This window comes from Melopsittacus undulatus, chromosome 5, assembly GCF_012275295.1.
Source record: "Melopsittacus undulatus isolate bMelUnd1 chromosome 5, bMelUnd1.mat.Z, whole genome shotgun sequence".
Lineage (NCBI taxonomy): Eukaryota > Metazoa > Chordata > Aves > Psittaciformes > Psittaculidae > Melopsittacus > Melopsittacus undulatus.
In genome coordinates, this window is record NC_047531.1 from 43,573,023 (window position 1) to 43,589,974 (window position 16,952).

Consider the following 16,952-nt stretch of genomic DNA (forward strand, 5'->3'; position numbering starts at 1 on the left):
AAACACATGGCTCACGGGCCAGTGTTTTGTACTTGATCATAAGATGCTGATCTTACCCTCTGCCTAATCACTACAGAAGTTAAACGGGAAACTAAAGGAAGTCATAAGACCCATTTCTTAAGGGAGTAAAGTTAATTTTAGTTTCTAATTAAAATTTTATAGAGAATATAGAATCAAATCTACCATTAATTATCTTCATTGTAATCCTTGGTTTGAAAAATAGTTTAGCTAATATTGAATACTAAATCTTTTCCATTGAATCATTTCATAGTAGGCATATACTGACTTTCTGTATTGCATCATGCCTGTATTGTATTGTTCTTGTGATTTAATCCTGAAATTTTGTTGCTCAAAAGTGTCTTCTCTGACACATTCTTGGTTTCAGTAGAATTTTCTGGATACAAGGTCCTTCCTATACAAAGTTAGTCAGTCATACTAACTAGTGTTTAAAACACTGTATTTCATGTGTTTTCAAGAGTTCATTTTTTGAGCTTTCTTTGAGCCTGTTTGTGTCAGTTCTTTGTAGATCCTATTTTTTTTCTATTATATATAGCTTATCAAACAGGAGCACATTATTAATTGTGTCTTTAAGTAGACCATTGAGTACATCAGAAAAAAAAGAGTATAGCATTTTTTGGCAAAAAAAAAGAAGTTTTTATAGAATGATTTGGGTTGGAAGTGACCGTTAATTAAAGATCATCTAGTCCAACCCTTCTGCCATGGCCCAGGACATCTGTTTTTGTAGACCAGGTTGCTCAAAGTCCTGCCCAGCCTTACTTTAACACTTGCAATGGTAGGGCATTCACAACTTCTCTGGAAAACCTGTTCAAGTGACTCACCACACTAATCATAAGTCATTTTCATTTGCTGTGTTGGAGCGAAACTTCCCACTTGGTTCAGAGACTCACATTTTGTTGGGTTTGTTTTTTTTTTGTTTGTTTGTTTTTTGTTTTTTTTTTCTTTGTGTAGTGCCAGCTTCCAGTCTTGCTGCTCCTCCAGCACTTGTCAGTGGACATCCTAAGCCTCCAGTGACCTCTACCAGCAATTTGACAACAACAGTTCTTCCCACAGCTAACACAGCTACTGTTGTAGGCACCAACCAAGTGCCCAGTGGCAGCACTCAGTCAGTGTCTGTCTCGTTGCAGTCTTTGCCTGTAATCTTGCATGTACCTGTGGCAGTGTCATCCCAGCCTCAGCTCCTACAAGGCCACACAGGAACTTTGGTCACTAACCAGCAGTCAGGCAATGTTGAGTTTATATCTGTACAAAGCTCTTCTACAGTTGGTAGCCTTAGCAAAACTTCAGTGTCTTTGGCATCAACTAACCCAACTAAACCAAATAACAGCCCATCTGTGCCCAGTCCTAGTACTCAGAGGAACTCTCCAGCCAGTGCTGGGTCAATAGGCACAACGTTGGCATTACAGGCTGTTTCTGCTGCACATCCTGTTGCCCAGGCCCCAAGGACTTTGCCCACAGTGAGTACTTCAGGACTTCATAATGCTACTAGCAGTCGAGCTCCCCTACAGATGAAGATTCCCCTTTCTGCATTTAATAGTACAGCTCCTGCTGAACCACCTGCCGTTACAGCACCCAGAGTTGGTAAGTTATGTTTGAATGTTGACACTGGGAAGACAAAAAGGGAAGCACCAAACTGCACTCTGGTGGAAATTTATTAGTGTATTTTACTGAGATGCTGCTTCTGGGTTGCCTTTCTGTTGAAACTGTCACAATCAAAATTGTATCTGTCATGAATGTGTTTCCAGCCATTTTTAAAAACAATCTCTCCTTAGAAGGAGTCAGCAGTGTGGCTCTGTAAGCTTTGTTTTATTTAGAGCTTTGTTTATATAATTTCTAGCATGAAGTCCGAAACTCCTACCATAAACAACTCAATATTTGTTTTTAATACAGTCTCTCAAAATAATCTAAGCAAAAACGTACAGAAATGAAGTATAATTTTCATAACACTTAAAGGTGAACAAAATCTGGGGGAAGAAAAACTCAACTGAATACTAACCTAGTCCCAGAGTATTACATTTATTGAATTTAAAGTAAAGTCTCTGAACACAGTGTTCATATTGCATTAATATATACTGTTCAAAAAACAGTATATAGATTAACTGTTTTAGAATACTTTGTCTTCATCTTCAGCCATGCTGTGATGATTCTCTGCTCTTCTGCTTTTTCATGCTATAATTTTTTTTCTAAGAGGTCCTCAAGATTTGTGAGTTAGAATTATAGCAAGTTTCTCATTTGAAGAATAGAATGTTTAGGTTAACTCAAGTAGAGCTTGACATCAGAACTAGTTTTATTTGATTTTCCCATCTCTAAATTACCTATGTTAAAACATGCCTTCCACAGAGTTTGATAGTTATAGGCCTTGTATTGATTTTTAGCTTTAAAGCTAATACAGTGATACAACACAACATAAAAAGATTGTGATAGATGAGGCACAGTGACCAAAGGGCCTACGTGTCAAAAAAACATGTCTCATTTTATGCAGTTCAAATAGCCTTAGTGTATACCCTAGTAGTTTTCTCACCAGAATTGAAACACTGCTTTGGGCTAGCACTATTGCTGATAAGCTCTGGTTAAAATTAAAAGGAATGAGAATGGAGAATTTGGATTTAAGTGTTTACATAAAATATTTAAGCAACTTCTGTTTAAGTTGTTAGTTTAGATGTACATTTGACTGAGCTAATAAAGATACTTGGTCTCCCTGCACAAATTGTCTCAGTTATGTATTTTTCTGTCTAACCATCCATGGTTCAGTCAATTTTTTGTACAAAAGATGTTGAGTAATTGTAGAACTTTTCAGTTTAGTATCTTGTCAGTTTACATACAGAGAGAGGAGAGCTTGTAGTTATTCTTTGTCCTCAATAGGCAAGGGAATTGTTCACAAAATGTTTTGGATACATTGTCAGACTTCCAAGGAAGGGAACATACACTGCTTTTAGGCTGGAAAGTGCCATTTTGCTTTTCTGTATCTTCTGTTCCTTTTGAAAAATGTCAGTAATCAAGCTTGAATACTTAAAATTGAAAATTAGAGCTGTAAAATAGCCATGTACTAGATGTTTAGTAGCAAACAGTTTTGAATGTTCCCACCAAATTTGTATAGTCGATAGAAGTATTTAGTACTGATTAGATACTGTAAATGAACAATTTCTTGACCCCTCAGAAAACCAGACAAGCAGGCCACCAACAGATACTTCGGCAAACAAGAGAACTGCTGAGGGAACACCACAGGTAGGTTATTGATTGTTTCTATATAAAATTCTAAAGTTACAATCCACAGGAGAAAAGTTCTTTACCTTTATTGTTCATAAGGAAACAACTTTAGTTTCTTTCTTTGTGACATCCTTTCTAGTTTCTGTCCATTTGTAATGTTGTTCCTCTGATCCAGAGTATTACTTGGAGCATCTGCTTCTGATAATCTCAGAAGTTTTTTGATGGAGTTTGGTAAACAGATGAGTTAGTAATTCAGAAGCACACTAAAAATTGTCTGATAAAACAGAGCTAACATACAAAGGAAACCCTGCTCCGTTTTTGTCTTGAGTAACTTGAGCTTAAAGCTACAAATATTTTCTAAATTACTTTAGCTCTCTCATTTCCATCCTAACCCAGAAGCTAATAAGAATTGGAGTTCTAGTGTTTCATTCCCATATGTAAAAAAAATCCAAGGAAACTTTCTTCAAGAATAACTATTTCATGATAAAGGAGAACTTGAAGTATTTCTGGATTCCTCATCTAAAATTTGTTGAATTAGCTTTGAAATTTAAAGGTTAAAGTTAAGATATTTAAAATTATTCATAATTAATTTTCTTTCCATGTACAGATACTTTACAAAGTACCTCAGACCTACATTGTTGTTAACCTGAAGTCATTTTGTTAAGGGAAATAAAATTAATTTAGTCTAGCAAAAATTTCCACGTTTAATACTGTTTCAAGGTACAGGTAAATCTGAATTGTGTTCAATTCAGCAAGAAGAAAGTATACTAGACAAGACTGTTTTTCACCTATTGCAGAAATAGTCTGGCAAAGATAGTGTGCCTCACTCTACCTATTTATTAAGGCATTTCATAACGAATGGTTGTTTGGTACTTCATTTTTTCAAAGATACCTGTGGATTATAGCTATTAAAACATTTGTCAGTACTTGAGGCATAGGAAATTCAATACCAGAATGGATGACAGATGTATGGTTTTAAGATTAAGATTTAATTTTCAGTATATTTCAGTATATTTTGGAAATTTTCTTCTTTAGTAGAGCCTGAAACCCAGAAAAGATTTTGGAAAAACAGATTGTGCGTGAGAGTGGTATTTAGCAATGGAAGGTGAGAAAGGAGGAGGGAAAAAAGACATATGATACTTTCCGGTTTTCAGTATTCTGTTATAGCACATGTTTCTAGGCTTGCTTTCAGTCAAATCAGTTAAAGCATGTGTAATGCCATGGTTAATAACGAAGGGCCTGATGCATTTTAATTGGCTAGTGAAGTATGGAATTGATATGCCATATCATTTGAAAAATTCAGTTAATGCCACCTGCTTTTTGTTATGTAAAATGCAAAATATTGTATATTACTCCGCACTTCACAGCTCTCAGATCAAAAAGTAGTTCGCTGTATGCCGTATACTTGTGGCATATTTGATGGTACAACTTTGATCAATTGTTTCGAAAAGCAGTTGAAACAGGAGGAGACTTCATCAGAAAATAAAGAAGCACAGACGAATTTTAACTTCCCCGAGGATGTCCTCTTTGGCTTGGAGGAAGAGGAAGAGGATGCTAAGAGCATAAAAAACACCCACAAGCAGACTGGCTGGGCAGCTAACCTATTAAAACAATGGCTGGCCAAAAATGGCAAGGATCCTAGCTTTGAATTGGTCCCAGTAAGTGAACTCAATGATATCTTAAGAGAGTTTTATTACACAATAAGGAATCACGATGGAAATACCTACAGTGTGGCAAGCTACAAGTCAATGCGTGCTGGTTTAAACCGGCATCTCAAAATGCCACCTTACAATCGTCAGATTTGCTTAATGAAGGACAAAGAGTTTGCTAGTGCAAACATGGTATTTGTGAGTGTGCTGAAGATGCTGCGCATGCAGGGAAAGGATGAGACTCACCACCATCCTCCTATAGCTCCTGAGGACTTGCGTAAGATTAAAGAATCTGGTGTGCTGGGATTGCACAGTCCACTGGCACTCGTCAACAAGGTGTGGTTTGATTTGCAGTTGCATTTTGCGAAACGAGGGAGGGAAATTTTAAGAGATCTGGCTCCAGATGCTTTTGTTGTTGAGAAGGACAAGAACGGGCGTCGATACGCTATGTTTAGGTATCCTGGCAAAGGAAAAAATGGAGAAGATCCGCATAAAATGGGTAAAATGTATGATATGCCAGGGGACCCAAACTGTCCTGTTTTTTCATTGGAGCTTTATTTGTCTAAGTTGCCTCCAGAACCCCCTGCCTTTTACCTCCATCCTTTAAAGTTAACAGCAGAGCAAATGCAAGAACAGCCTGTCTGGTACAAAAGAGAACCAATGGGTGTGAACTACTTAGGTACCATGATGCCCAGGATAAGTGTGGCAGCCAGGCTCTCTCAGCGATACACCAATCATTCTCTCCGAACTACCACAATCCAGCTACTGTGTGAAGCAGGACTGGGGCCTAGAGAAATAATGGCAGTGACAGGCCATCGCTCTGAATCTGCTATTAGACACTACTGGGGAGCTGCGGAAGTTCGCTACAGAGCTTGGTCAGATGTAATGGAGGATAATGCCTCCAATTACCTTTATAGTAAGATCCCAAATGAAGTGATAAAAGAATCACTATCTGGTGCATCCACTTCTTCTATAAACCATGTTGTTCTAGAAAAAAGCAGAATTTTATTTCCTAAGAAATCTGTGGTGCCACCTGGTGCTACCTCTGTGACTTTAGTCCCAGAGGGCCACCCAGTTCTGAATTCCAAAAGCCCCATACTGCTGAACCACAGTTCTTCCAAAGTGTTTCTTTCCAAGAACACAGCCAGTGTGAACCTAACTGCCAGTCCACTTCAAGGCTGTTGTAACAAACCTGTCTTTATAAAGGGTGTGATAAAACAAGAACCAATGACTTGATGCTTCTGTAATGGAACTGATTTCAAGTTAATTGCTGAAATTGAAGAATTATTGGATATGGTTTTTCACTTGATCTACTAAGGAAATTTCTTACAGTCTAGTTTAGCAAGAAGTATCGTGTTCGCACTTCTGAAGTGAGCTATGGAACAGAAACTTAAACGGAGCAGGGCTTGGAGTTTGTATGACTTTGTGGCAGCTGGGACTCTAAATGGCTAGGCAGAGTTATTTAAAAAGAAAAAAAAATTAAAAGGAGATACTCATTTCCACTTAGCTGAAGAGCAATGCTTTCTTCACTAAGTGCATGGCTTTTTTATTTTGTGAAGAGTGTATTTATTACACAGTTTTGTGTCTGCTGGCACTAATGTAGCATCTTACAAATCAAATACTTGATTACTGAAGAACACAGAGAAAGTAGAAGCTGAATGAAATAGAGATACACTACAAATACATACATATGCATGAAACCACCTCAGATTGCTTGACTGCTATCAGTCTCTCTGTTCAAATTGTTATTGGACCTACCAGAGGATTGTGCTGCCTTTTTTTTTTCTTTTTATTCTTCTAAATTGATTTTTTTTCCCCTGTGAGCTACGTATTTGTATTGCTGGGCTTTCTTTTCTTCTCCTGTTTAATATTTCTGGCTAAGATTGTGGTCATTATTTTCTCCAAAGGCAGTACTTAATACAAATTGTATTAAAATTGGGATCACTTCAGTTTTGCATGAAGTGGGGAAAATGCTCTCAAAAGAGCTGAGAATAGGCTTGTTGTTTAAATGGCAAGTAATGAGAGTTAAAGTGTTGTCTCTGTATGTGCTTATCTTGTGAGAGGTTTTTTTTGTATGCCTTCTCACCCCTTGCATTACATTTCACATTGTCTTTGCAGTATGGTCAGTATAGTTTTTGGCAGTATAGTATATAATTAACAAAAAGCACATCCTATTCTTCACCAAACCCTACCCAAATATTGTTTTAACTTCTTCAGAGTAGATCACTATAATAAACTGGTACTATTAATACATTTTCCATTGGTGATTTTTGCAGGTTAGAAATTCTCAGGTTAGTGGATATTAATTTTGTTAGAGAAATGAAATTGTAGTTTAAAAGGCTCTTTAATGAAAGATGAAAATTAAAAACTAGGAGGGCTGTTCATTGTTCATTCTTAGTGAATCACACTTGATAATCTAATTCATGGTTTGTCTTTACTGTTCTGTGCCCCTGTGTTTGCAGAGGGATTGGACTAGATGACCTTCGAAGGTTCCTTACAACCCAAACTATTACATGATTCTGTGCCATTATTTTTGTTAGAGATTCTGACAAATCAAGAGATCCTTGAAATGGAAAACTGGTTATCAAATCACAAATTATAGTAGGTCCACTTTGGAAGAAGAAACAGTGTAGCATTTAAAACTGTTTTGCTTTAGCGGAATGAAATAAAAATGGTTTATTCTTTTGAAATTCTGTATATGTGTGTGTACACAAGCACACCCACACCACGTGTCTTGTAACACTAAAGACTTTACTGGTAGTGTCTTCATTGCTCAGCAGTGGACAAAATAGAGAAAAATCACAGCTGAAGTAAAAAAATGATCATGATGAATTCTTAATCCTTTGGAGAACTTCCTTGCTGGGAAAGGCTTTCAAATATTGAACAAGATTTATCACTTTGTTATAGCCTGAACAGAGGACTTGATGCCTGACCTCTGGAGTTTTTGTCTTGGCTGATGATGTTTACCTTTGTGGCCTTGGGTAGGTTATTCATACTTAATGCATCAATTTTCTGAATTGTAAGACCAGCACAAAGTGTTCAATTTTCTGATAGATCATGTTAAAAGGTTTTGGAAGTGCCATATATTCATCTCACGTATTGTGTTCACAGTCACTTTATTTGGTGGTGTTACAGTGATTGAACTAGTTGATAAGATATAATTGTTAATATAAAACATAGTTCTGCACAGTCCTACTCTTCCTCAGTTGCAGCCTTGACTTACGACATCAATGACGAGAGGAAGGAAATTGTGGGTCCAGGATTACAATTTTGTCCAGTCTGGAGTAAATCAAATTGAAATAATAATCATTTCTAATGGCTAGGAAGAAGAAAAAGAGTAAGCAGTTCTCAAACTGAAGGAGAGCTGTGCAGCAACATACTCTATTCTTATTAGAGCAACACAAATTTTCAAATCTTAAGGATTAATAGAATTTGTAATTCAGCCAGACTGGCAGATTTAGTTTATTGTTTGAAGAGATCTGCTGTAAACTTTCACCATGATGGGTATGCCTTATTTTAAAAAAAAAAAGTAATAATAAAAAATCCTGGTTTTGACTGGGGTAGTTGCTTGTTCCAGCCTACTGTGGTGAACATTTATCCAGAAAAACAAGAAAAGTGTATTGTAAGGAGATGATTCTTTTTTGTTCCCTCTTGCTGCATACTGTGGTCATACTGACCACATGCCCTCCTCTGGTCCGAACGGCATCTAGGTAACTTACTGTGACAACATATTGTTTCATATCTTCACACAACTCTAGTTGGTAATTTAAATTGAAAAAGGGACTCTTGGCCAATCTGGGCATGTCTCTGATTCTTTTCAATTATCATTTGGCTTCTAGTGTTAGCTTCATTCTGTAGCTCATAACTGGGTATTTTTGGTTTCTTACTGTTAAATTGTAATTCTGTTGGCATCAACTAGACAATGTCCTCTCACTACCTTCAGTTCGAACCTGATACGTCAAAGCTACTAAATGCAGTATTACTGGCTTTTTATTTTTGTATGGGAGAGCATTCCTGGTTTGGACTGAAAGTATTATTGCTTCACAAGAGCTGGGGTCAGTATTCCTTAAATTCTCTGTTAATATTTCAATTAATTCTAACCTTCCAGAACTGAATTTTTTTTCTTCTGTTCCCCTTCCTACCCAGAGTGTTAATCTTTCCTACATGTTTTTGCTTTCTAGAAAAGCAGAAGTAGGCAAATAGGATGGTGTTTTCCTGCTCTTGTAACTTTGGCTGTGTGTACAGTAATATGGGAGCAGGGTGTCTTCTCCCCCCGCCTTTTATTTTCCTCCCCCCCCCCCCCCTTCTTTTTTTTTTTTTTTTTTAGATTGTGAGATAACATTTCAGTTTAATCCTGTTCATTGCAGTACAGCTTATGCTGGGTGGACATCATGGATGTGAATTGGACTCCTCAGTGCAGTATCAGCAGTGAACCTCAAACACCAAGATTTCTGTTTTTTTAAAAACAGGTTAAGAACAGTTTGTCTAAACTTAAATTTAGACTTTGGCTATAAACTTAATACAGAATTGGTAATAATTTAAAATTAACTTTAAAAATCTGAGCATAACAAATACAAGTTGAAAGACACTTATCAGCTGTCACTCTTGAATTTTATAATTAGATCTTTTTTTTGTAAAAATAGCAGTATATCAATTGGGAAAAAAATCCAACACTTAGGCTTAACTAAGCCAACTAAATTAATTTTTTTAATAATGGCTGCCATGTAATTGATTAAGTTCCATTTCCATTGATGGAGATGACTATGAAAACAGTAGAGAATGACTGGAAGTTGATATAATGTATCCATATATTTAGGCTTGCATCTCATTTTCATAATGAAGCTTTTGTCCTGGTTCTGTGAATCTAGAACTTGTGTTTTCTGTGCCTTTTCCCGTTAAATTTGAAATCTCTGCTGTTACTTCAAGGAGTACCCTAATTGCTTTCTATTTTGATGAAGTTGGCACAGTACCTTACATTATATCTAACAGTATGTTAATTTTTGTATTGTTTTATTGCTATTTAAGTAATTAATCCCCACTGTAAGGTACTGTGATCTGCAGCATGGGAGATCTAGGAGGTAAATGTTATTCACTATGTTCACTTTCTCTGTTTCCCTGGAAGAGCTCTGTTGTGCACAGTGTCAAGTACCTGGTGGTATTGGAAGGATGCTTTGAAATTGAACATGTTCTTGGCTTTGTTGTGGTCTTAGTCTGGTGCATCTCTTTGGTTATCCTGAACTATACAGCTCTTAATAGTTGCATACTGTTTAGGTGAGAAAGTTTCCAGTAAGCAGCTTGGGCATATGATTGTGCTGTATGACTGCTTCTCCTTTTTCAGCTGCCTTCTGTTTCTTGCTTCAAAAGGAATGCCCACAGGGATGTGGGAGGGGGCATCTTACTGTGTTTGTGTTAGTCTCTCAACTGAAACTTTTTCTTGCGTACACAGAAACTGAAGGGCTGTTACTCAGTCCTGGTAATTTTACCAATGGCCATTCCAGTGCCTCGGATCCTAGAATTGCATTTCTGAAGACATGACAAGCACTTTTAATGTTTTAGCGTAAATATTATTGTTACAGAGGCAAAGGCATTTTTAATTATATACCAAATCCTTAGAGTGATTTCAAAGTATTTTATTATGAATCCCAGTTATAGATATAGGATTTATATATATTATATATAATATATAAATATAGCTATGGTGTACTGAGAGAATTTATGAAAGCAGCTTTTATTATGTTGTGCCATAAAATAACTGAACAAATTTGAATGTGGTTGGATGTGTTAAAAATGTCTGGCATAAAGTCAGTCTGTTCAAGATTTATTACATTATATTTATTAAAATACTGGGTCAGGTGAATAGTCATTTCTTCCCTCTTCCCTACTCCAGGTGCACCTTATCTTCTTACGGAGCAAATCTTTCAGTGTAAATTTCATCTTTTCAGTTTATATTAGTTTAACAAAACACATCAGTGTCCTATCCATTTCTCATTGTTTCCGAGATACCTTGATTTGTTTGATTGAACTACAGTTTAATTTAAGCTTTTCCACTGACTATTGGAAATTCATCTGCTAAATGTTAATAAAATACATTTATAACTCCTATCCCTTTACTTTGCAATGTGTAATAAACTTTGTGAATGTCAGTTGGGAAACAAATGTGAACAAAGTGGGTGTCAGCTTACAATTTATAAGCAGCTATTTATTCTATATTGTTGAAGCATTACTGATTAATATGTTTCTTGCATTTCATGGTTTTGTCACTGAAAATAAACATACATAATTATATATGTAAAATGGACTACCTGATTTTTGTCTCTGAAATTACATTTGTGCTGTTTAAAATGCAACTACCTTTCATCTGTGAGGTGGAACCTTTACCTGAGACTAATCAGAACTCTAAATTATAAAGTTGTTAGCAGGATGACAGTTTAAAAATTAATTTAAAAAATTCCCAACAGGACTTGACATAACTGAATTGAGTGGCTATTGTAAGGAACAAAATTCAAGTAAATCCATTCTTGTATGACTTTTAAAGTGACTTGTTGTTCCCTGGAACTGTATCTGTACTACCTAGACCACCTGCAGTTATTGAGAGCAGCTTTCAGTAAGGAAATGTACTTGTGTTTTGTAGGCTCCAGTTTGTCATTTGTGGCCAAAAATTTGAGACAATCTAGCTGGGAATGACATTGTAGCAAGAATGGTTTATAGCTTTTAAAAGCTGCATTATACTAATCTGAAAAGTATTATATTTACTGATCATCCAAGATGGACATCCTACATAGTATTGTTGGGGAACTGTAAGTAGGCTTTGGGGAAACAAGGTAGATGTTTCACCTCAAAAGCATAAAAACCAGTAAAGAGACTTGTGTGTGTGTGCATACATGCATGTGTGTGTTTATTATATACCCTTTTACCCTTTTAACTCTTTGATTAAAGAAAAACAAAATCACAGAAGTAATATTTTAACCATTGTGTTAAGTGTTCATTTATGTAGCTTTTAGTTGGGGTTATGATTGCTAGTGCCTGAAAACAGCATTTCTGCCAGCCAATCTCTTAGCCTTCTTGATTTATGATTCTGACTAACAACACAGAGTCATAGAATGGTTTGAGTTGGAAGGGGCCTTAGAGGTTGTCTAGCCCCATCCAACCTGGCCTTGAACACTGGCAGGGATGGGACAGCCACAGCTTCTCTGGGCAACCTGTTCCAATGTCTCACCACTTGTAGTGAACAGGGGTATCAGAGCCAATGTCTACTCTTAGCACTGAAGAAATTAGAGGGTATATAATACTTAGGGGTTACTAAGACTGATTATTCATTTTTTCTGTGCTTGCATTGTTCTGTAGAAGGTGTTGCACTGTATCAGTTAAGGGTAGGGGGAACACAGCGGTCTCATAAATGCGATATGTAAAATGTCAGTGAATAGTATTTGAGTCTTGTATGTAACCATACACTATCAAAACATGTATTGCAACCCTGTGAAATTTTGTTTGTGCAAACTGTGAACTTAGTAAACTGCTAACTTTGCATCATTATCATTTCCATTTTTATCTTGGTAAGAGATGACAAATACATTTGGTACCTGGTCAAATAAATTTTCATTGCAGCTTTGCAAGGCTGGAATAATAACTCCAGTTTTGTGGGAGTTCTACTGCATTGGGAAAAATAGCTGTTTAAGGAGTGATAAGTCAGGTGCTGAAGCAGTTAGTGACTGAAATAGGCTCCAAAATGTATTAAATAATTTTCACAGCTGTTTAGACTGTGTTTGGAATCTGTAGTTTGTATATGGATGACTAAAAATGTGATATAGGCCTTACAATTATGCATACAAACTGCATCACCACCCTCCCCACTGCTCCCTGAACATATTTTGAACATCACTCCCCATACTTTAACATTGATTTTGCTATTATATAACGCCGAGTGTCATGTATGATTGTGGTGATGTGATGCTTCATGGATTGTCTTGTTTTACAATCCCCCAGATTTTTTTCTGTTTTGTTACTGTAGAAACTGTGAATAATAAAGTTGTCTGCACTGTGTCAGTGTGCCACATGTAATCTTCAGAACTTAGATCTTTACTACCCTGGAATTAATTTTTATTTTGTACTGTATTTTTTTGTTGTTGCATTTTTTTCCCTTAATTTTCCACTTTTGCGTACTGAATTGTTCCTTTATGAAAAGCAGGTGGCATTACAATGTATAGCATTGTTATCTCGATGTGAAAAACTGAACCATGGCGTTATATAATACCAAAACTTTCTTTTCTTATTGTATGTATCTATGTGAATCACAACTTCCTTCAACATACCAACATCTACCTTTTGTTTTTTTATGTGGTACAATACCTGTGGCATGTTGGCGTCTGTATGTGTGCTGTTATACTAAATGGTGCGACAGGTAGCATTGGTTGCTCACTTTGAGTTCTAGAAATTGTTTTCCAGTCTTCTTCACTAGTTGGCCATTGGCATATGTATGCTGTGAGGTTGTAACTACTTCTTTGTGTTAAACTTCACAATTATAGTTATACTGGAAGATACCCCCTTTTCTCAACTTTGTGTCTACCATACATGCTTTGGCTTGTAAATTCAGTCTCCTTTGTTGTATTTGTTGTCCTCATGGAATTGGAATAGCTTTTTTCCCTCCACCTTCATCCCCTTTTTTCTTTTGCTCTCTCTTTTCAAAATTACAAATGATAAATCAACCTAATTTGCATCAGTGCTGGTCTGAAAAAGTTGCTGGATAGCAAAGCTAAAGTGATACTCTTCCACTACAGTGTATTTTACATCTCTGTGAAATGGTCTCAGCATGTGGAAAAACATAAAAATATAATAGCCTGTCTCAATGCCCCTGCTTTTCCAGAGGCAGATGAGGAAACTGCTTCTGAATTATTTCAGCACCAGAGCTCTTCAATCCTTCATTTTATTGCAAGGCTGATGCCTTTCTGATTTCTCCCGATAAAGTTACTGTTGACTTGCATAGGTTAGTTATTAGATATTGTGCTCAGTGACATCTGGGGTATAACAGCAATCTTCCAAAAGGAAGTTCTTAATTTCAAAGCATTTACATTGGTTTTATTGCATGTCTTAAATGTGATTAGAAATTTGAATGAGCCTGTTCACTTTATTTGTTCATTTTTAAAAAGTTCCAGGATTTTTATTACTTTTAAGAACATTATTTCATTTTTAAATTTCTGTAATATCCATATGGCATTGGTTCTAGAAAGTCACTGTATAATTCTTTTCCTCCTCAAGAAAATCTGTACTATTGCTGCCTTTTCTTAGCACTCTTCCCCATAAGTTTGTCTTTTTTGTCAGTATATCTGTTTGTCAGTACTGTATTTGTTAAAAAGACTTTAGTGGATGCGATTGGAAGAAAGCAGTTGTTAAATTGTCATAGTATATACAGTGGAAAATACATGAAATTCTGAGTATAGGTAATTTTTACCAACCTTTGGTTGAAATCCCTGAAGTGTAATTACTGTAATATGAATATGTAAGAAGTGAAAGCAAAGTCTGTTTCTAGTAGTTGTCATAATAGAAAAAAAAAAGATTTTAAACTGTTACTCAGAAGAATCAGTACTTTTCAGATCACTTTTCAGCGTTTTGTAGCTAGTAGACTTAAAAATACCAATTTCCAATACAAAGTTAAGTGAGAGAAATGCAAAAATTTGAATAATTGCATTTATTTTATACATACTTTTTAGTATTTTATCTTATGCACTATAAAGCAGTTTACGTTTAACTGATTAAGTGAAGCATAGAAGAGGTTGTGACTTAGGCTCTGTTTCAGGACTTAGCAGGTTTCACTCAGATATTTGAAGGAGATAAGATTCAATGTTTTGGTTTTGCCCCTCTTATACAGTGTTTCAGTTGCTGCATTCACAAATTATGTGCTTGGCATTAGAATTCTTTTCCTTCATGCTTGCCTGAGGTATGTGGCATGCAAGCACAGCCCAGGGGGAGTTATTTATTGGTAAATGCAGACATGACTTTGCAGATTGAAGAAGCTGTAGCAGAGAGGGCCTGCTATTTGCCAAGATTTTCTTTAATGAGCACACTTTTCAAAACAGATCAAGATTGTAAATGTGAAGGTGCCTTCTGCTTGGCTAGATGTTTTGGGAGAAATGCGCAACACTGAGAACAGCAGGGTAGCATTACAGTATACGGGCACCATACATCTGTATTTGTGGCAATGCATGCTCAGCTGATGCTTGGCTTGTAATTCTCTTTTCCCCTGCTCCCTTTATCCCCTCCTGTTCCCTTTTTTCACCTTTGTTTTTGCTCTTAATTGTACCTTAGAGTCCTCTTTCCCCCATCACCTTGTGTTTCAACTTTCAACTCAGAATTGCATGCGTCTTCCTTGGCTGGATCTACATTATGCTTCAATATGAAATATTCAGTTATGGGACATTGTTTTTATGAAAAATATCTTAACTGCAAATGGAAGTTCACTGACCAGATGAAGATAAAAAATGTGGCTGTATTAAAATTGTCAGGAAAAGATGAAGTCTTGGGGTTTTTTCCTTGCTTTCTTCCTAATTTTTTTCATGTTTATCTTTAAAACTGAGACATTTAATAGTAGAATTTGTTAGGTTTAATTTTTAATCTATTTTTTTTTTGTTGCATTGTTTTGTGCTAAGATTGTTACACTCCTGGCTGCTATGTGACAGCAGAGAAATATTTAAAATAAGGCAACTCAGCTGCGGTTGTAGTTACCAGAATAGTTCAGTTCATGATATTGCTAATTCTGGGTTGTAGAAAGTTAACTTATCAGCTATGGATGAAACATGCCCAAAATGACATCATGAATGATAGTATCTTGCAGGATTTCTATTTATGTGGAGCTAAAGGCGTATATGTTGATACGTGGGCTGTTAAGAAGGATGAAAAAAAGAGTTTGGCAATTTACATTTCTTTTAAATCTCAATGTAAACTTTTTTCTATTTGATTACTAGAAACTACCAAAATGCTGTTGTAAACAATCATGTTTAAGTGCCGCTTCTGGTCTGTTGCAGACTGGTGTTCTAGTTCTGCCAAATGAAACAGTGTTTTGGGTGGTTGTGGTTTTGTTTGGTTTGAGGTTTTTTATAACTATGATCTTTAAATAGAGAGAGATCACTCTATTACTGTGGTTATTTTGTTTCTGTTCCATCTTTTTTGATATTCTAAGGTGGCTGAATCTTCTGTTCAGACTTGCTAGGCAATTTATGGACTAAAACACCTGGCATGTGTTTTGCATTCTCGTTAAATGGTCTTAATTATTTCACTAGTGTGACTGTGCTGATGAAAAGGTATAATTGCATCATCTTGCTCTTTTGCAGAGGTCAGCTGAAACAGATTCAGGTTCTTGGCTTCCTGTGTTTTGAGAAAGCTGAAAACTGACAGCAGAGCAGAATGGCTTGACTTTGCTTTTCTGTATTAATTTTCTGCCTAAATGCTTGCTGAAATCTAATATTAGGAGCCAAAAGAGTTGCTACCTTATTTCAGTTTTTGACATAAATATTAATGTTGTTCATACATGACTGAAAGCCCAATGTCAGGCTTCCTTTTGCCTTCATTAGTGCTGCAAGCCTTCTTAAGGTGGATTCTAATGTTGCTTAAAGCAGCACATCTGAATCTCCTCTTCTGGTGTGTGACATGGCTGTTTCCTCAGAATCCCATTCCCTTCTTTTTACAGAAGTAGTAGCAGTTGTTTCTCTCTAGCCTTTCCTCAAACATACCTCTGTTGTAAACTGGAGTTTTCACAAGTCCTTGTAACAAAAAAATTTCCCCGAGAGAATTCCTCAGTAAAATAGTCATGATATGCAAAAAAGGGGTGGCTTTATTTTCTTGACGAGTTGAGAACAGGTTGTTGCTTGGTTTTGGCAGGAATGATTCCACGTGGTTCCATTTGTACATCCTTCTAAATCTCCCTCCATTTTTCAGTCTGTGTTCTCCTGGCAGAGAGTTATAGTTCAAAATACACACCACTGACTGCGAAGATGATCAAGTTGGAATGAAATTCCTCTTGACTTTATACTAATCAAGCAATCGTTGATTATTTAACTGTGTCTTTTATCTTAAGCTTCAAGTGGGTAA

The 16,952-nt window shown here is 36.2% G+C and overlaps 1 protein-coding gene across 6 annotated transcripts in view; it reads left to right on the forward strand.

Moving 5' to 3' along the window:
- Window positions 1-16,952, forward strand: part of ATF7IP (activating transcription factor 7 interacting protein) — a 105,781-nt gene that overhangs the window by 72,847 nt on the left and 15,982 nt on the right. For all 6 annotated transcript variants that reach the window (XM_031049927.2, XM_031049923.2, XM_031049924.2 and 3 more), the window contains 2 exons: window positions 970-1,599; window positions 3,176-3,243. In XM_031049927.2, the coding sequence (XP_030905787.1) occupies window positions 970-1,599; window positions 3,176-3,243 (698 nt within the window). The remainder of the gene's footprint in view (window positions 1-969; window positions 1,600-3,175; window positions 3,244-16,952) is intronic.